Source organism: Gobio gobio, assembly GCF_949357685.1.
Source record: "Gobio gobio genome assembly, chromosome: 25".
NCBI lineage: Eukaryota > Metazoa > Chordata > Actinopteri > Cypriniformes > Gobionidae > Gobio > Gobio gobio.
This window is the reverse complement of record NC_137121.1, coordinates 6332132-6353157: the sequence shown is the minus strand read 5'-3', so window position 1 is coordinate 6353157 and position 21026 is coordinate 6332132. Positions and strand designations below refer to the sequence as shown.

At 38.0% G+C, this 21026-nt stretch overlaps 2 protein-coding genes across 2 annotated transcripts; one reads left to right on the top strand and one right to left on the bottom strand.

Annotated features, from left to right (window-relative positions):
- Nucleotides 1–947: 947 nt before the first annotated feature.
- On the top strand, nucleotides 948–11820 carry cib1 (calcium and integrin binding 1 (calmyrin)). Its single transcript, XM_079810203.1, has 8 exons — nucleotides 948–1002; nucleotides 1097–1162; nucleotides 2767–2801; nucleotides 3814–3910; nucleotides 4025–4178; nucleotides 8138–8256; nucleotides 8343–8431; nucleotides 11584–11820. Exons 2-8 carry the CDS (start codon nucleotides 1112–1114, stop codon nucleotides 11603–11605), a joined length of 567 nt encoding a protein of 188 aa, XP_079666329.1. The 5' UTR covers nucleotides 948–1002; nucleotides 1097–1111; the 3' UTR covers nucleotides 11606–11820.
- Nucleotides 11638–20790, bottom strand: rccd1 (RCC1 domain containing 1). The gene is made up of 8 exons (XM_079810202.1): nucleotides 20552–20790; nucleotides 18928–19122; nucleotides 18684–18849; nucleotides 17356–17477; nucleotides 17160–17258; nucleotides 14414–14563; nucleotides 14275–14304; nucleotides 11638–12023 (listed from the first exon to the last, which is right to left on the bottom strand). The coding sequence occupies exons 1-8, from the start codon at nucleotides 20721–20723 to the stop codon at nucleotides 11866–11868; spliced, it is 1092 nt and encodes a 363-aa protein (XP_079666328.1). The 5' UTR covers nucleotides 20724–20790; the 3' UTR covers nucleotides 11638–11865.
- Between the last annotated feature and the right edge of the window lie 236 nt (nucleotides 20791–21026).

Below are 21026 nucleotides of genomic sequence, written 5' to 3'. Positions count from 1 at the left end.
GGCAAACACGACAAACAATTATTAATGTTTTGGAGCTCCAGATTAAAAAACAAAACGTGTATTTATTGCTTTTATTTCACTCTAAAAATGCTGGGTTGCTTCAATCCATGTTTGGGTCAAATATGGACAAACCCAACCGTTGGTTTACATTTTTAACCGTTGGTTTACACTTTTAACCGTTGGTTTACATTTTTAACCGTTGGTTTAAATTTCTAACCGTTGGTTTAAACTTTTAGCCGTTGGTTTAAATTTTTAAACGTTAGTTTAAATTTTTAAATTGAAAATGTAAAATCAACGTTTGGGTTTGTTCATATTTGACCCAAACATGAATTTAAGCAACCCAGCATTTTTAGTGTTGTTATATTTTTGTTTCATACAAGATCTCACACTTCTCTCACTATCAAATTAAATACATAAAATAATAAACCTAAAAATAGCTTTGATTCCCTATCGTACTGCCAACGAATGCATAGCTATAAAATGTTATACATTGATAATTTATTTATTTCATGAATAAATACATCATAACAATGGATTATTTGTGATATGATGCCACCTTGATTGAAAAATTGCAGATCCAAGTCAGAGCAACATGATATTATATGAATAATTTAATGTCTTTCCTTGGTCAGAATGACATAATTATATAACATAGAACAATAAGATGCTCCAGGAAATTATTATTTATTACATTCACGTTGATCATCAGTATTTTTCACTACTTGTAACAACACTGTAACGTTAAAATATATTATTTAGTGTAAAAACAAGTTCAAATCTTAGTTCCCTAATCACTGAAAGTTATAGTTATCCTCCACATTTGTATTGTGCTATTGAATACGCAGAAGGTATTTTTATTTCTTTCAAACAAACATTATTTCCTTGTAATAAATCTAAAAGGAGATAAGAGAAAAATCTATTGTGTACTTCGCACGCTAAAAATGTTCCCATAGTAACTGACGTGTCATCCAGGAAGCGGAAGCGCAGTGCCTTTCGACCAAAGTTTGTTAAGCCTGTTGGGCTAAAAACAGCAAAACTTCAGCATCTTGCCTTAGTTTTTATGAAACAACAGTGACATTATTCGACTTTTTTGTAGGTTAGAGTCAAAGTAATGGGGGGAACCGCGAGTAAGTTGCCGAAAGATCTTCTATCAGAGTATCAGGTGAGGCAAACGCATTTAATATCTATCTATCTATGTATCTATCTATCTATGTATCTATCTATCTATCTATGTATCTATCTATGTATCTATCTATCTATCTATCTATCTATCTATCTATCTATCTATCTATCTATCTATCTATCTATCTATCTATCTATCTATCTAATTATGAACATATATGTATTATTTCACTGATGAGATAAGGGACAAACATGTTTTAAAATGTAAAAAAACCCCACTACATTATTAGAAATTGGTATTTTTGGAGACAAAGGTCTCGGATAATAACCCATGTCAACTCCGTCAAATACACTAAAAAGCATGCTAATTTAATTTAATCAATCCAAAAACAATGTAAAAGTTATGTAATACTGGTGTTCAGTAAAGGATCTAAATCATAAAATACATTCTGTTTATTTTTTGTTTTCACACTATTATGAACAACCCAGTATCTAAATTCCTTAATTCTCCTCCCTCCTTTGAATAATAAACATATATCACCAATGTTCTTAGGTAATTAGACATCATATCATTTTATAGTTATATTGATGTTTTAACATTTTTACACAATAAATTGAAAAAAGAATAAGACACTTCTTCCTCCACCTGACGGTGTAAAATACTGACAGAGTTGACAAATACTGATGGTGTTATCAAAGATTCAGCTGGGGACAAATATACAGTATATGTAAATAGAATCATAAACACAGCATTAGAAGAATTCCCCATATGCAAAAAAACGTATTAAATCACATTATACAGACTTTTTGAGAGCATTTGTCAACTATCAGACATAAAACCATGACGGAGTTGACAAAATTGAATGTTTTTCCACCTTAATCACATGTTGTACAGTGGAGCAATTTAGTTTTTTTTCCTCAGTTGTTGTTTTATAAACATATAAAAATGTCAAGATTTATCCCACAACTATTTACAGAAACTATTACACTGCGATGACGGAGTTGACATGTTAAGGCTGTGACCGCAGAGACTTCAATATTGTTTGTTTAAAATATAAAAAAATCTATAACTTCTGTGTCCTACTGTGAGATCCACAATGAGCAGGAAATAGTAAATGTTACTATCAAGTTAAAGCTGCCCATGACACTGCCTGATTTATTCAGAATTATACAAAATCCTGACACAAAGTGTGGACACAACTTTTATAGCTATTTTTAATGGAAAATATAATTCAATATTTACTTGTTGTATTATTTGATATCTTTAAAAAGTTTGCCTTTTAATGTAACTATGTATTTTTTAATTTGTTGCGCTTTGTTTGGCAGTTTTACATTGTGACCTCATGATGAGGACAGTTAGTAAAGTATAGACTAGAGTGTGCTTTTATGTGTAACTAAAGAAATGATTTAAAAGAATAAGCAATGAGTATACAAATTCCCTTAGAACTTTCTAAGTATTTTTATTGTGTTGACATTCTTACTTTTGAACATAAATTTCTGGCTTTTGTGTTTGGGACATGTTTTGTCCCTTATCTCAAAAATCAGTGATCTATAAATATTAAATATTAATATTTGGTTTGTATATACATATTAATATTTAGTTGATTTTATTTGTTTATAATTTTTAATTTTTGTGTAACACAGGAGCTTACATTTCTCACAAAGCAAGAAATCTTACTGTAAGTAAAGTCATAATGTACTTAAACTTGTTCTTAATGTACTTAAGTAATTACTCACAAACTCATTTTTATTTGTGAATGTTGACTGTAGAATTTAGTTAGTATTGTTTAGTGAGTTATATATACTGTTATTTTATTATGATTTTGAATTAGCCTTTACTTTTCACTTTAAGTCATTTTCTGTGTCATTTGTATTATATTATTCATATTTCTATTTAAATTTGATACATTTTTATATCAATATTAGTCATTGAGTACTTCAGCTTAATTCTATTTCAATGATCTGCCAATTTTTCGTTGACGTTTTTCATCTAATATTTATATTTTATTTTATTTTAACTTCATGTCAGTCACTGAAAACCAAAACGGATTTTGGTTAAAATGTATTTCACAGTGTCCTTGTTACATGTACTTAACATAGATAGCAAAGTAATGACTAACCCTAAACCTAACACTATAGTAAGTAATGTAGTTACTTAATATTACTCAGTACTTAAATATATAATTACACTGTAACAATGACACCTTAAAATAAAGTGTAACCCTAGCCCTTGTTACGTAGTTACATTGTACTTACTCAAGTAAGTAATATTAATAAACTACATGTACTTACTGTAGAGTTATGGTTAGGTTTAGTTACCTATCTACTGTTATTACTAGGCCTAAAGTAAGTACATGTAGTAATGTGTAACTGTCAACTTTAACGTGTTACCCTGATTTAGATAAAACAATTTTATGTACAACTTCTCTACTATGGTACATTTTGCCTTGGCATTTCTTGTAAAGTGATTTTTTTTTTTCCAGCAAGGTATCAATCTTACTTGTAGTGACTGAACTACATAAACATACAGTAAAATGATTGAAAGTGGCTCTGGAGTTTATTGGATGCTTTACTAACACTTAAAAGTGTTTGAATGCCATTGCGTTGATAATGACATTTAATGTAATGATACTTTTGTCATTGATCGTCGCTTGATACTTTCGAGGGCTCGTCATCAATGTGTTTGTTTAGGGCACACAAAAGATTCTCTGAACTCCAGGGCAGAGAAAATGGGCCGTACAGCTCCAGGGTGTCCGTGGAGAAGATCCTTACGCTTCCTGAACTGAAGGTAAAAGATAAAGTCTGTACTCTGGTCACAATAAGGAAACCATAATGATTCTAAAAAGCAACATATAATTTCTTATAGTCCTTTGAGATTTATTGTTGTTTCGATCCTTTACAGTCTAACCCCTTCCGGAAAAGGATATGTCACGTCTTCTCGACCTCTGACTTGAAGGATGGCAGCTTAACCTTTGAGGATTTCCTGGACCTCTTGAGTGCCTTCAGCGATTCGGCAACCCTGGAAATCAAGTCCCATTACGCCTTCCGGATCTTTGGTAATAGATGGAACGCTCTTAAAGGGTTAGTTCACCCAAAGATGAAAATTATGTCATTAATTACTCACCCTCATGTTGTTCGACACCCGTCAGACCTCCGTTCATATTCGGAACACAAATGAAGATATTTTAGTGTAAAGCTGATGCTGAGAAAGGCTTCAGACAGGCTTTCATTGGCATTCAGTACATTTACACTCCCAAGACCCATAAAAGGCACTTAAAACGTCGTTACAAAGTCCATCTCACCACAGTGGCTCTACAATAATTTTACAATGCGACGACAATAGTTTTTGTGCACAAAAAAAAATCTAAATAACACCTTTATCCAACTTGTTCTTGTCTTCCGTGTGTGCCTCCACGACGCATGCGCGAGAATATGACGCAGATCCGGCGTTCGGACACATGACCCAGAAGCGATTTGTTTACGAGCAGAGGAAGACGCGTGTGTCTAAGCTGTTGAATTCTACATTGATCGTGCTTTAGGTCTCGGCGTAGTGCTCAAAAAGGGGTCTAAAGTGTGCATTTCATGGATTCCCGAACGCCGGATCTGCGTCATATTCTCGCGCATGCGTCGTGGAGGCACACACGGAAGACAAGAACAAGTTGGATAAATGTGTTATTTTGATTTTTTTTTTGCGCACAAAAACTATTGTCGTCGCATCGTAAAATTATTGTAGAGTCACTGTGGTGAGATGGACTTTGTAACGACGTTTTAAGTGTCTTTTATGGGTCTTGGGAGTGTAAATGTACTGAATGCCAATGGAGGCCTGTCTGAAGCCTTTCTCAGCATCAGCTTTCAACTAAAATATCTTCATTTGTGTTCCAAATATGAACGGAGGTCTTACGGCTGTCGAACGACATGAGGGTGAGTAATTAATGACAGAGTTTTTATTTTTGGGTGAACTAACCCTTTAAGATTGACATTAAGGGTGTGTTCACACTTGGCACGTTTGGTTGGATTAAAACGAACTCTGGTGTGATTGCTCTGTTAGATTAGAATGAGTGTGAACTCTGAACCAGGCAAGCGGGCCGAGTCCGCTGAAAAGATGGGTCTCGCTCCGCTTCCAAACCAACTCTGGTGCGGTTCGACTGAAATATGCGGTTCAACACAGACTGAATACATCTAAACAAACCAAAAACAGGACATGATGCCACAAGATGCTACCCTTAAAAGGGCAGAAAGCTCAAGCACACCTGTTTTTTCTCGTCATAGTCGCGATGTTGCCCGTCAGAGTTCAGTACAGGCGTCAGAACCGCGTCTTGATTATGGTTTGTGTGTGTGACGGAGGGATTCCTGACGCTGTTTTGACTCCTTTACACACTTTATAAGCTCTTCACGAGATCTCAGCTGGTCAAAATAGCATCATATGTAGCTACGCACATACAACTTTAGCCGCACACAGCGTTCTTTTGGATGTTTTCGGTAAGTTCCGACGCAAAATATACGTCATAAAAGCCGACCAATCAGGTTGAGAACGCATCCCTATGCCTTTAGGTTCAGTGTTAAAATGCCAAAGTGAACGCTAAGCGGGCAAGGACTAAATGCTTTTTTTGGGGGGTCCAGACCAAATGAACCAAGAGAACCGAACTACAAGTGTGAACACACCCTTAACCCTCTGGGGTTCTTCATTTATGGGTCACACTCAGGACCTTCGGGTCAAAAATGACCCGGAGGGCGGGATTAAGATAAAAAAGATGCTTAGGCCTCATGAAAGCAATTTTTTTAAATGAGATCGGTGCCATCCGGTGGACACATTGAGCATTTTTTATCACGCAATAGCACATTTTTACCACTATAGTGGATCTTGCGTTTTATACGTTTAAGAAAAAAATCGTAGCTTCATCGGAATGGTCCGAAACTTGGTGACTTTATTGGTACTTGGTATATGAACACCCCAAAAAATTGGGGACAGGATTTGAAAAGTCTAAGTGGTCGTAAAAAAATAGTCACACTCAGGACTAGGGCTGTGCAATTAATCGAATTTCGATTTCGATTTCGATTTTGCCTCCCAACGATCACCAAAATAGTACAATCGAGAAAAAACGATTATTTTGCCTTGCGTTCTGAATGAAACGCGCACGCGCACGCGCACATCCGCCCCTCCCGAACCCACAAATCTCTCTCAGGTCGTGAGTCTCGTGTGCATATCATCCGCTGGAATTTAAAAACTCGGCGCGAGTAAAGATGGCAGAAGGAGGGCAGTTACAGCAGCGTTTGGTGAGCAAAAAAGGCAAAACCAACTCCGTTGTCTGGGAACAGTTTGGCTTCGAGGAATCAGACGACGAGCAGAAACATGCTAAGATTTGCTACATGGCAGTGGCTGTGACGCAAGGGAACACCACGAATTTGTTTAACCACTTGAAAATTAAACAGAGTGACCTATGACAATCTAATAAAGAAACAAAAACTGACGAGAGCAGGGGAGCCGTGTAAACGTCCTTTTTTTCCTTCATATTTTTCAAATAATTCTCTCTTTGTAAACTTTGTTCAATGCATGCGAGATTGCGAGTGCTGCCATATTTTCGAATATGACCAGTCGTTTTCACCGTCATCACCCGGGTTTAGTGCTTTAGGGTTTAGGTTAGAATGAGAAGCCGCGCGCGCTGTGAGAAAATGTGTCTCTGTGCGCTCATCCGAGAGCGCGCGCAAATATTGAGTTCTCTTTCAAGTCTTGCTCTTAAACGGACAAACTCACACAAAACGTATGTCAACATGTCCATCTTGATGAGTATCTTAGCAGACATAGTCTGTATATGCCTTAAGTGAACTTTATACAGTCGATAAAGAAGACGCGAGGTCTTAAAGGGGCAGTAGCCTTTACTGCTGTCTGTTTAATGTCAAACAACAAAAGACAAGGACATCACTCACCGCTCTTGATTGAATAGCTTTTGTAAGTTTAATAGGATTAATCTTTAATTTATGCACTCAAATATGCAATGTTATTTTACATTTGATACATTTCTGTACCTGAAAACTAATGTTAGACGTACATGAAAAGCATAGCCGAACCATATTGTTGATCTTATTTATTTGTGGTTATCATTTTTACGTGAATACTTTTATACTTTGATTCGAATATATGTTATATTATTTATTTTAATAGTTCAAAAAGTACAACAAATGTTACAATTTCAATTGAATTGTTGAAAGGTGTATTTTTAATAAATACAACACATTCCCAAAGTCATGTGAAATAATCGTGTTACATAATCGTGATTTCAATATTGACCAAAATAATCGTGATTATGATTTTTTCCATAATCGAGCAGCCCTACTCAGGACCTTTGGGTCAAAAATGACCCCCATAGGAAATGAGTTTTGTGCATACAATCTACAAATCATCCAGGATGCAGAAAAAAAGGACTCAACAGTGAAGGGGTGAATCTCTAAAACATCAAGAGTGCAAAACAGACAAAAAAACTCACACACACACACTTATAAACACAAAAACACACGCACACAAATGAACGCGTGCCATTCCAAAAGCGAATTGTGTTTTTGTGTGTGTGTGTGTGAGTTTTTTTGTCTGTTTTGCACTCTTGATGTTTTAGAGATTCACCCCTTCACTGTTGAGTCCTTTTTTTCTGCATCCTGGCTGATTTGTAGATTGTATGCACAAAAAAACTCTGTATTTTCATATTTTTGCCAATTTCCCATTCATTTATATGGCGGTCATTTTTGACGCGAAGGTCCTGAGTGTGACTATTTTTTTTACGACCACTTAGACTTTTCAAATCCTGTCCCCGATTTTTTTGGGTGTTCATATACCAAGTACCAATAAAGTCACCAAGTTTCGGGCATTCCGATAAAGCTACGATTTTTAACATTTTTTATTTAAAAAAAATTGGGTCAGAAATGACCGAAGAGCCCCAGAGGGTTAAATTGAGTTTTCACAGTTTAGCAAACCCCATTAAACATAACTTTAACACTTCTTGAACATTATTCTGTTACGCCGCAGACTTTGACGATGACGGCACACTTGATTCTAGAGATCTGGAGAAGCTGGTGAACTGTCTGACGGGCGAGACGGACGACACCCGTCTCACTGCAGAGGAGATGAGGCAGCTCATAAGCAATGTGAGTCTGGTGGATACACGTCACATGACAAAAATGAGAGACATCTGTCAGGAACTTTACTAATGTGAACAAATGTAATTGTGCAGATCCTTGAGGAGTCGGACATCGATAAAGACGGAACAGTGAACCTCTCCGAATTTCAGCATGTCATCTCCAGATCTCCAGATTTTGTCAGGTGAGAGACAAAATTGTCTATGAATTGGACAGTTGACGTATTTTGCTGCCTTCAGGCTAATTAAGATTGAACTGTGAATGTTGACTGTACAGGGCTGCGGTTCCCAAAAGCAATTGGTGGCAATGATCTACTTGGGGGTGGGTTACATTTGGGGTTTGGCCGTTCATTTACACGATAACAGCTTTTTGTGGGCCCGAAAATGCTAACTTTTGAAATCGGGTTTCGAAGTGCAAGTTTTTGAAAACGATACCGTTATCGTCTCTGTATAAACTACAAAACACGTTATTTTTTTTGAAAAGGGTGACGCCATGCACATGCGTATAACGTGTTCAGTCTATTTGTGCAGGGCTTGACATTAACGCCCACCAAACACGTGTGTATTTCAGCAATGGCGTGTAACTCCTATTAGCCACTTTGGCTGGTGGAATTTTATATATAATATATACATTTTTCAATTGTAGTCTTTTAAAAAGGCAACTAAAATAATGAACTAAGTGCAATATTGGATACATATCGATACTGAAATATCTGAAATGCTTCTAATACTCATTTTCCTCAGAACAGACACACAACACCCGCGTCTCTTTCTCTCTCCGACAGCGAGTTACACTCAAACCCGCCTCCACTCACTCACTCACTCACTCACTCACTCACTCACTCACTCACTCACTCACTTCATTTGCTCCGGATGAATATGGTTGCGGTTACAGGGCTTGAATTTCGGCGTGGGATTGTGCATAATTTGACTCATTCCTGCAGATTTTGTGCTCACATAAAGCCGCCTCTCAGCACTAAATTGAGCTCTTTTTCGCTGCTTATTGCTTTTAAACAGTCAAACACACACACAATAATGTCAAAATGCCGGTCTTGGCGAGTATTCACGTAAACACCGTCAGTTCTGTCTTAAGTGAATGTAAACAGTTGAGAAAGAAAACGCATGTGTAACAGTGTAATGGATCCGTGCATCAGCTCTTAAAGTGACAGTGTTTAACGAATTGCTCTGAAACGCAAAGGCTGAGGGTCCAAACGCAGCTTTAATGAAAGGGTAATCCACAATCGTAGTACAGAGACGCGGGATCGTGCGCGACTGCTTTTCCCAGTCAGCGACGGACAGGAATCATTTTTGTGCGATACTGTCTGCAACAATAACAAGTATGGAGGAGATGCAAGCAGAGCTGCTTTTGCTGGTTATGTGCTGGTTTACTAACGAGGTAATTAACAAAACGGCGGAAAAGAGACGAGCACTGATACTAAAGCGTATTCTGAAAGCTCGTAAAGCTAGATTTAAAATAAGACAACGTATGTTATTATCAGCTATTACGGACATTGACCGTGCGATTGCTGAGACGAACGCGGCCATCGGACAGAAAGAGCAAGACTGATATTTACTGAACGCAGAACGATCCTCACAAAACACTTTTAAAAATGCCGGTTGAAATAAAATGCTGCGTGAGCTCAACCAATCAGCATGTTCAAGTCCCACCCCCGAAAGTTCCTGAACTACCTGAAAAAGTACTACCTCGCGAGCAGGGACTTTTGGATATTCACCTGGAACTTCATTTAGACCCCGGTTCCTGCGGTCGAAACACACAGAGTACCAGCCCAAAGTCCCTAGTTCCTGGGGAAAGTTCCTGCGGTGGAAACGTGGCTAAAGCAAGGGGACCGAGGCAAAAGGGTAATCCGGGAAACAGGCAAGAAATCCAACAAACCAAGAGACATGAAACCGGGGGAAAACGCTCAGAAATGCAGTTTAACACTAAACAAGACTTCGCAGTGAATGACAGAGTGAACATGGTTTATATAGGCAAGGAAGTGCGGTAAATGAGACAGGTGTAAACAATGAGTGCTGATGAGTCTGGGCAAAGGATTATGAGTAATGTAGTCTTTGATGGAATGACTCATTAGTCACAGTGACGAATAATCCTTCTGCCAAATTATGAGATAATATTAAAAATATCTATATGGCAGTTTTTCCCCATGGTATCGATGTCAAAAGTATGACTTTGGAAAGCCGCTAGCCACAGCGGCTGGTGAGCAAAAAAATGAATGTCAAGCCCTGTATAGTCGTGTGTTTACAGTGTGTTTCTTTATGAAGTGACATCGTGGTCTACTGGCCTGGCAGCAGAATACAGATTTGTTTTTTGTCATTTTTGTGGATCCGTGTGAGCGGGGATCAGTTTGACAATGCTGTTATCTGTACACGAAAAATGCAATAAAAAGTTTCATTTTTTTTGTACATTGTTGTTGCAAATCATGGTCGGCTTACTATGATTTTGGGAAACACAGCCCAGTTTAGTTTGTATTATTTAGTGAAGAGCTGTGGGTTAGCAATAAAGCTTGACATACTCATTTAGCTGATTTATGTACTTTTATTTTAGTATAAATTCTATACTATTATAGCATTTATTCATATTTTCAATGAGCTTTATTTTCTGTCATTTTATGTGATTTTGTCATTTTTACATTTCTTTATAGCTTTATTCATTTATTTTATATATATATATATATATATATATATATATTATGGCTGTCAAAAGATTAATCGCGATTAATCTCATCCAAAATAAAAGTTTGTGTTTACATAATATATGTGTGTGTACTGTGTATAATTATTATTTATATATAAAAACACACACAAGCATGTATATATTTAAGAAAAATGTATTATATTTATATATAAAATATTTATATATAATATAAATTATATAAATATATATACAGTATATACATGCAAATATTTCTTAAATATATACATGAATGTGTTTGTATTGATATATACATAATAATTATACAGAGTACACACACATATATTATGTAAACACAAACTTTTATCTTGGATGTGATTAATCGTGATTAATCTTTTGACAGCCCTAATATATATATATATATTTGGTTTTAATTTCTACATTTTAAACATTTCAAATTTTTTCTAACATTTTATTTGGCTCACGCAAATTAAATTTTCTGTTGCTACACACCTAATTTACTTTGTTTGCATTAAAATGTAAATTTGATATAAATTGTGTTAGTGTGAAAAAAGCATCCTGTTTTTGTAGAGAGGCAAAAGAGAAAGAAATATGAAATTTCCCAAACAAAAGGACATGATAATTCTGACTTCAGCATTTCTCCTGATCCTCGCTGTTCTTTTGCAGTTCATTCAAGATCGTGTTGTGAAGTTTACACAGAACGGAAGCTGCTCTCCGGTCCAGATTTTTCACCTGTGTCTTTAATCTGTCAATAATGTAGCATGTGAATGTATTCTCTTGTTTAATGTTTCTACCATTTATATGTTTGAAAACATTTTTTACTCACTGTTTAAAGAAACCGACTTTCTATCCTGTATTTTAGAACATATATTTGTACCTAATTTAATAAACTCTTAATACTGCAACTTCCTTGTATTCGTGTGGTATTCTGAAATGGGTCGGTTTCTGTCAGGACGGAGGTTGTTCTTTTGGCACAGCGGACACAAACGTATTCCATAACCCGCAGACGACATCCTGAACACACATTCTGTGACTAGGGAAGTGGTCCACTAGCGTCGGCTCATCTGTGCTATTTTCAGTGCAATGTCCCAGCTGTCCATAACGACCTAATAACACGACAGACAGAAGAAAGGCAACTTTTAGCCATTTTGAAATGACAATTAACACACTCAACCAATCAGAAGGTTTGGGTTCAAGAAATGAATACTTACTTATTCAGCAAGGACTCATTAAAGTAATCAAAAGTGACATTTATAATGTTACAAAAGATTATATTTCAAATAAAAGCTGTTCTTTTGATCATTCTGTTCATCAAAGAATCCTGTAAAAAATACAGTAGTGGCCAATAGTGATGTCCAGCCTAGGAAAATGGACATCTTCACTCTTTATTAAGCTAGGAACACACCAAACCGACGCCGACCATTTACATTTACAGCTACATTTTTCAACACATTTACTACTTTTGGAATAAAAAATAAACTATAAGCTAATGCAGCCATGGCCAAACTTTGAGAAAGATATTATTAATTAATTGCTTAGCTTGTTAAGTTCACCTCACCTCCCGATCCAAATCGTTCTTTTTTTTGTCACTTCACATTTATTCACGTCTGTTCCCTGGAAAGTTTAGTTCATCTCTCGTGTCTTCGGGTTTGAGTCATTCGTTCATTCGTTCATTCTCAAGTCGTTCGTTCTTTTTTCACGTGACCGCTTCCCTGTTCAGTATGTCGCAACATATACATCATTACAGTCATATTATTGACTGCATGTTGTAATATATTTATTATTATAAAATCATCAGATATGTGCAATAAACATTTGTAATGCCTATCCGTTCTGAACAATCCAATGTGTCCAGGCTTCATAGGAAAATCAATTAAACTAGCTAAAAACGGAACTAAACAAACGACTCGCTTGTTTGTAAGGAATTGTGAAATAACCATAGACTGTAAAGGAATTAACTAATTTCTGTATCCAACACGGCTGCCGCGTCACGTGACAAAAGAACGAGACCTGAGAGATGAACTGTTTCTGCATTCAGCCTATGGGGACTTGAACGAACGATATGAACGAGAAGACTCGAGAGATGAACTAATCTTTTCCGTTTCCGGTGACTGCATAGCCTTGCCTATGGGGCTGGGACTTGATGAACGAATGACTCAAAACCGAAGACTCGAGACTGGTGAACTAATCGATTCTGTTTCCTGTACAGAACATATGGGAGGTTGCGCATGCGCAGTCAACACAAAATGAACGAATCGCTCTCTGAGACAACCCGTTGTTCTCGAGTCATATTAAAGATTCGTTCAAAATGAACGAATCGTTCATGAACGACACATCGCTACTGCACTAAATAGCTTTCCGTACCAGCTGGTGGCAGTCGTCTGTTTTCATTTTTCAAAGCGGGAAACCAGAAGAGCTACCGGGATATAAACAAAGCAATCTCGCTCACCACAGACGGTCACTTCTGTTTGTTTTTTTTTCTCATGCACTGGTTCGCTAGCAGAACAGCCAATCAGATGGCCCGACTGACCGACAAGCGCCGACACCGATTCAACACGTCAAATCGGCAGAAAAATAGCCGGCAAGGACCAACGTCAGTCGACGGTGCGGGTGTGTTGGCCGACGCACAAAAACTGCCCTACGGCCGACCATCGGCTTGGTGTGTTCCAGGCTTTAGAGATGCACAATATATCGGCTAACATTTTCTGTCAAGAAAACTTTCCCGCCATTCTGAATTTTCGAACTCCTAGACGGGCAATCCAATTTGCACGAAAATTTAGCCAGATCATCTTCAAACAATGCCAACAAAAAAGTTATGGAATTCAAGTTGATTCATCAAACTGTTTTTGAATAACGCATGAATGAATTTTACGTAGCACTTGCGAAAATAGACATTAGGCTGTATCTCTGCAACGCTTGACTGTATTCTGACCAAACTTGGTAAAGATCAAGGGGGTAATCCAGCACCCGGAAAGCGTACCTTCCATTGCTAACCAAGGCTTCACCTACTGTTATGCATCCCATTGACTCCCATTCATTTTGACAGCGAATAACTTTACATCTGAGGTGTTTAAAGACTCCATTTGACATCACTTTTGGCCACTACTGTATATCACAGTTTCCATAAGCAGCTCAAATCCTCATATTAGAATGATTTCTGAAGGATCATGTGACACTGAAGACTGGAGTAATGATGCTGAAAATACAGCTTTGATCACAGAAATACATTACATTTTACAATAATATACTAAACTAGAACATTTTTAAATTGAGACGTCTTCCAAAACATTAACAAATCTTAATGGAGTGCATATACAGTCTATTTATGCTGATTTATTTCTTAAAAACAAAACTTACCCCATCCCCAGGTGTACAGATCCCCTGTGCCTAAAGAACAAGAAAAGAATAAATGAAGGATTTTTCAACCATGAGTTTTACGTCTCATCAGGGATGCTCGAGTCCAGTTTATGCTCCAATGATCAAATGTGGATGTGACCTGTGACGGCCGCTGTGTGACGGGATCCACAGCTGATCCTGCTGATCTCGGACACATTCGGGACGTCCACTAGAGCAGGGAACGCTTGAATTGAGATGAACACATCGGCCTGGTTCTTTTCATCTTTATTTGTGGTCTGGTCAGCACTTCCTAAACAGAAACAGAAACATGTCTGTATGTAGTAATACAATGGTTGCCAATGCCAACCTCAGTTCAGCTTAAGCCGGATCACTTACCGACTGTGAGGCCGATTATGAATGTCATTTGAAACTTATGACTGATCATGCCGGGTCTGTGTGTTCAGTTCTGTCTTAAAATGTTCATCCATCCATCCATCCATCCATCCATCTATATCCCTCTCATCCATCCATCCATCCATCTATCCATCAATCAATCATCCATCGATCCATCCATCTATATACCTATCATCCATCAATCATCGATCCATCCATCTATATACTTATCATCCATCTATCCATCAATCATCCATCCGTTTAAACATCCATTTATCTATCTATCTATCTATCTATCTATCTATCTATCTATCTATCTATCTATCTATCTATCTATCTATCTATCTATCTATCTATCTATCTATCTATCTATCTATCTATCTATCTATCTATCTATCTATCTATCTATCTATCTATCTATCTAACAGCCATCAATCATCCATCCATCTATATACCTATCATCCATCTATCCATCAATCAATCATCCATCAATCCATCCATCCATCTATATACCTATCATCCATCAATCATCCATCCATCCATCTATATACCTATCATCCATCTATCCATCAATCATCCATCCATCCATCCATCTATATACCTATCATCCATCTATCCATCAATCATCCATCCATCCATCTATATACCTATCATCCATCTATCCATCAATCATCCATCCATCCATCCATCCATCTATATACATATCATCCATCTATCCATCAATCATCCATCCATTCAGCCATCCATTTATCTATCCATCCATCCATCTATATACCTATCATCCATCTATCCATCAATCATCCATCCATCCATCCATCTATATACCTATCATCCATCTATCCATCAATCATCCATCCATTCAGCCATCCATTTATCTATCCATCCATCCATCTATATACCTATCAGCCATCAATCCATCAATCATCCATACATCCATCCATCCATCCATATACCTAACAGCCATCAATCCATCAATTATCCATCCATCAATCCATCCATCTATCCATCAATCATCGATCAATCATCCATCCATCCATCTATATACTTATCATCCATCTATCCATCAATCATCCATCCATCCATCCATCCATCCATCCATCCATCTATCTATCCATCCATCCATCCATCCATCCATCCATCCATCCATCCATCCATCCATCCATCCATCCATCCATCCATCCATCCATCCATCCATCCATCCATCCATCCATCCATCCATCCATCCATCCATCCATCCATCCATCCATCCATCCATCCATCCATCCATCCATCCATCCATCCATCCATCCATCCATCCATCCATCCATCCATCCATCCATCCATCCATCCATCCATCCATCCATCTATATACCTATCATCCATCTATCCATCAATCATCCATCCATCCATTCAGCCATCCATTTATCTATCTATCCATCTATATACCTATTAGCCATCAATCATCCATCCATCCATCTATATACCCATCATCCATCTATCCATCAATCATCCATCCATTCAGCCATCCATTTATCTATCTATCTATCCATCTGTCCATCAACCATCCATCCATCAACTATATATCTCTATCATCCATCTATCCATCAACCAACCATCCATCCATCTATATACCTATCAGCCATCAATCATCCATCCATCTTTTTTCTGATTGCCTTTAAAACCTTTTTCAAACTTTCTGGTCAGGCTTTCTCAAGCCAAATTCAAAAAAATCTACTTTTTAATGATATACGAGTAAAAATAGAATGAATATGTAATATAGTGAATATATTTAGCTAAATGCTCCTCTCTAGAGTAGCTAACAATTCTACAGCTTTTCCAGAGGTAAATGTAACATCACATGACAGTGTTTACAAGCTGTTTTGGCCTCTTCCCGTGCTTGAAACCCAGATTGAGTGATCACATGACACATGATACATATCAGTAAGTTAAACTGTATATTTCAGCACACCCTCTCTGATGGTCATTCATAGTTATTTCTAGGCATGCACTGATAAGAACATTTTGACCGATACCGATAATTCTTTGTATTTGAAAGCTGATAACCGATACATTGGCAGATACATCTAAATCCACATTTTTATATAATTTTTGAGAGCCTGATTACAAAAACAAAACCACTGTGTCTCAGCTGAAGGAAATAACACATTATTTATCAGCTTTAATATATCGGCCATTTTTTTTATCGGGCCGATAACAAATATCGGCCGGCACCGATATAGTGGCGATATATCGTGCATCCCTATTTATTTCATGCTATAACTAGTAGTAAAGAGGAAGAGATGATCGGTTCACGTGCCAGTTAAAATGAGGCACATTAAAGAGCGCCAAAACGGTATTTATTGTTGGAATAAAATTGACAGAGTTTGTTTTCTGCTTTTGTTGTCCTTTGCTCTGCAATGTTTTTCACTGCGTGAGAAAATGGATGTTTGGTGTGAGAATGATGCGTGAGAGTTGGCAGCCCTGAGTAATACCTTCATATGTACAGTCATATAGATATATATTCGTCCTTTTACCACTGCTTTTTGCTCTGCGTTTTTCCTCCTCCAGGCCTCTAGATGGCAGACCGAGCTGCCCGCTCTCATTCCAGCCCCACATATACAGGTCCCCACCAGCTAAACACAACAAACCACAGATTTATTTCAAACATATTTCAGATAAACAGTCAGTATGCTCTGAATATGACGGGGAATGTTTGTGGAATAAGCTCACTGCTGACGGACGCAGAGTGCCAGCTCCCAGCGGACACATCTCGGATCGGGACGCCCCACAGCGCCTCCACCACCTGAGGCTCCTCCTGTGAGGTCAGAGCGCCGTGACCCAGCTGACCATGACTGCCAAAACAACACACCATCTCGAAAACATCCATCATGCGAACTGAGTAGTCTAAAGACGCATTAAATACGTTTTACACCTAAAGAAATTAATAATGCTTTTGATAAAACTATGTAAAATGATTACATTACTGTAATACAATGATTTTTCACAATAAGCATAAATTAGAGGTGGTACAACAAATACTACTCATAATATAATATAAAAAATATAAATAATTTACAACTAAAATAAAGCTTTTTGCATTACAGTATGTATGCACTATTATAGTATCTAGTAAAATTTAGGGCGTTTTCACACCTGAAAGTCCGCACCAAGGTCCGAACTGAAGTTCATGTTTTGACACATTTTATACATTCGGTTAGTTTTGGTTTGGTTCACATTGCAGTTATGCGAGCGCACTAAAGAACTGAACATGACACACTTGTGTCCACTCGTCTTCATCATGTGGGCGGCATCTGGACTTTGATTGGTTTGTAAACGGACGTGCGTCTGACGTCAGCGTCTTTGACAAGAGTGAATGAACGGACGCATATCGCTGCCACTAGTGAACTATTGCATTGCTTGACTATTTTCTTTTCGTAACGTTTAAAAGTGGACATTTCAAGCTTTATATTCACATATTTCTCATTTCTGTGAGACGAGTAGCTGCTGAGTTTGGGTTTATTTGAGACGCTCCAGTTCATGTGCAAAGCATGTGATCGCACCCACGATTATTGTCTGCTATAGACTATTTGCTTCTTATTTATTAAATTCAGGCAATTATCTGATTATACGTTGATTAAAATTAAGATACAATTTATACGAAACGAAATTCACATTAAAGAAAGGCTTTCTAAGCAAAATCATACAAAATTTTGTTCAAAATCATTTCTGACCTTCTTTCTTCTGAAATATTGCGCATCTTTTCACTTTTCATAATCAATCTAGCCTAAATTAAAAATAATATTTAAACATAAACAGGAACTTCCTGTAAATGGTCTGAAAGTCTGAACCATACAGAAAATGCTTTCACACTAGAAACGAACCTTTGTTCAGTTTGATCCGGACCGAGAATACCTCTTTTCGTCGGACCAAATTTCGTCTGTTTGGTCCGGACCGTGGTACGGGGAGGTTTCACACCTGTCATTTTGACTCGGACCAAACTGAAAAGTCCAAAAATTCGGACCGAACAAGGTAGATGTGAAAGCGGCCGTTTCTTGTACCTGCCAGATCCCCAGGAATACACAGTCCCGACTGAAGTCAGCAGCACAGCGTGTTCGGTGCCCAACGCCAGGCTCACGGCGCAGAGGTCAGAGCAGAGCGGACGGAAAAAAGGAGGTCTGGGCATGACATACCCGCCTGGCACCAAGGGCAGCGGGACGGTCTGTCCTGTTTAAATACATCATATCAATACCATTATACTAGCAACAGATAGGACTGTGCACAAAACAAACGTCTGTATGTTACCGGTATTGTCCGAAAGGTCTTGCTCCCTCTTCCACACAAGCTTGTTTTGTGGCTGCTGTATTTCCCAGCATTCCACTCGGTCTGTGAAGCTGAGCGTCAGGTATCTTTCACTGATGAGAGCGTCTGTGCACCCCTGACTCTCTCCACACACCTGTCCCGATGAACCGGACCCTGACACACAAACACGACTGCCACCTGCAACACAAGGGATTATAGAGAGAAAATAATCAATTATATACACTCACCTAAAGGATTATTAGGAACACCTGTTCAATTTCTCATTAATGCAATTATCTAATCAACCAATCACATGGCAGTTGCTTCAATGCATTTAGGGGTGTGGTCCTGGTCAAGACAATCTCCTGGACTCCAAACTGAATGTCAGAATGGGAAAGAAAGGTGATTTAAGCAATTTTGAGCGTGGCATGGTTGTTGGTGCCAGACGGGCCGGTCTGAGTATTTCACAATCTGCTCAGTTACTGGGATTTTCACGCACAACCATTTCTAGGGTTTACAAAGAATGGTGTGAAAAGGGAAAAACATCCAGTATGCGGCAGTCCTGTGGGAGAAAATGCCTTGTTGATGCTCGAGGTCAGAGGAGAATGGGCCGACTGACTCAAGCTGATAGAAGAGCAACTTTGACTGAAATAAACACTCGTTACAACCGAGGTCTGCAGCAAAGCATTTGTGAAGCCACAACACACACAACCTTGAGGCGGATGAGCTACAACAGCAGAAGACCCCACCGGGTACCACTCATCTCCACTACAAGTAGGAAAAAGAGGCTACAATTTGCTCAAGCTCACAAAAATTGGACAGTTGAAGACTGGAAAAATGTTGCCTGGTCTGATGAGTCTCGATTTCTTTTGAGACATTCAGATGGTAGAGTCAGAATTTGGCGTAAACAGAATGAGAACATGGATCCATCATGCCTTGTTACCACTGTGCAGGCTGGTGGTGGTGGTGTAATGGTGTGGGGGATGTTTTCTTGGCACACTTTAGGCCCCTTAGTGCCAATTGGGCATCGTTTAAATGCCACGGCCTACCTGAGCATTGTTTCTGACCATGTTCATCCCTTTATGACCACCATGTCCCCATCCTCTGATGGCTACTTCCAGCAGGATAATGCTCCATGTCACAAAGCTCAAATCATTTCAAATTGGTTTCTTGAACATGACAATGAGTTCACTGGACTAAAATGGCCCCACAGTCACCAGATCTCAACCCAATAGAGCATCTTTGGGATGTGGTGGAACGGGAGCTTCGTGCCCTGGATGTGCATCCCACAAATCTCCATCAACTGCAAGATGCTCTCCTATCAATATGGGCCAACATTTCTAAAGAATGCTTTCAGCACCTTGTTGAATCAATGCCACGTAGAATTAAGGCAATTCTGAAGGCGAAAGGGGGTCAAACACAGTATTAGTATGTGTTCCTAATAATCCTTTAGGTGAGTGTGTGTGATGTGAGCAAAGGATATGCATAAAATGTATGTAAGTGAGATACACAAAATAATATGTAAATATAACATGATTTTATTTCATCACAGCTTAGGTAGGCTATAGTACAGGTGACTAATATTGTAGAAAAACAAGTATATGTTTGTTAGTCATAGTTGACTTACAGTCTGTATGATGCACATGAGCTCTGGAGCTCCAGCTGGCTCTGACTCTACAGTCTGATCTGAGCACATCTGGTATCAGGACAGGTGTGTTCACTTTACAGGTCAACTGTCCACTCACATCTACCGGCCTTATCTGACCAAAGCCATTGAAACCAAACCCAAACCAATTCATTGACTAATCCTGGTGAACACATGTATGGAAAGTTGCACGTTAGTTCCATCAGCAACAAGGAACGTCTAAAGTCGGAACACGAGCGATGTCTGCTGTCAAAATAAAAGTTCTAAATTAAAACACAAACGATAATAAAAGTTTGATGATTGTAATACAGAGCGTTCTGTGTAAAATACATTATATTTATAATTATATAAATATAGGGGTGCGCAGACGCGCTCATCATTATATGATTTTTATATTATATTATATTATATAATGATGTTTTTTATAGTATTTATCAAATTATTATATTATATCATA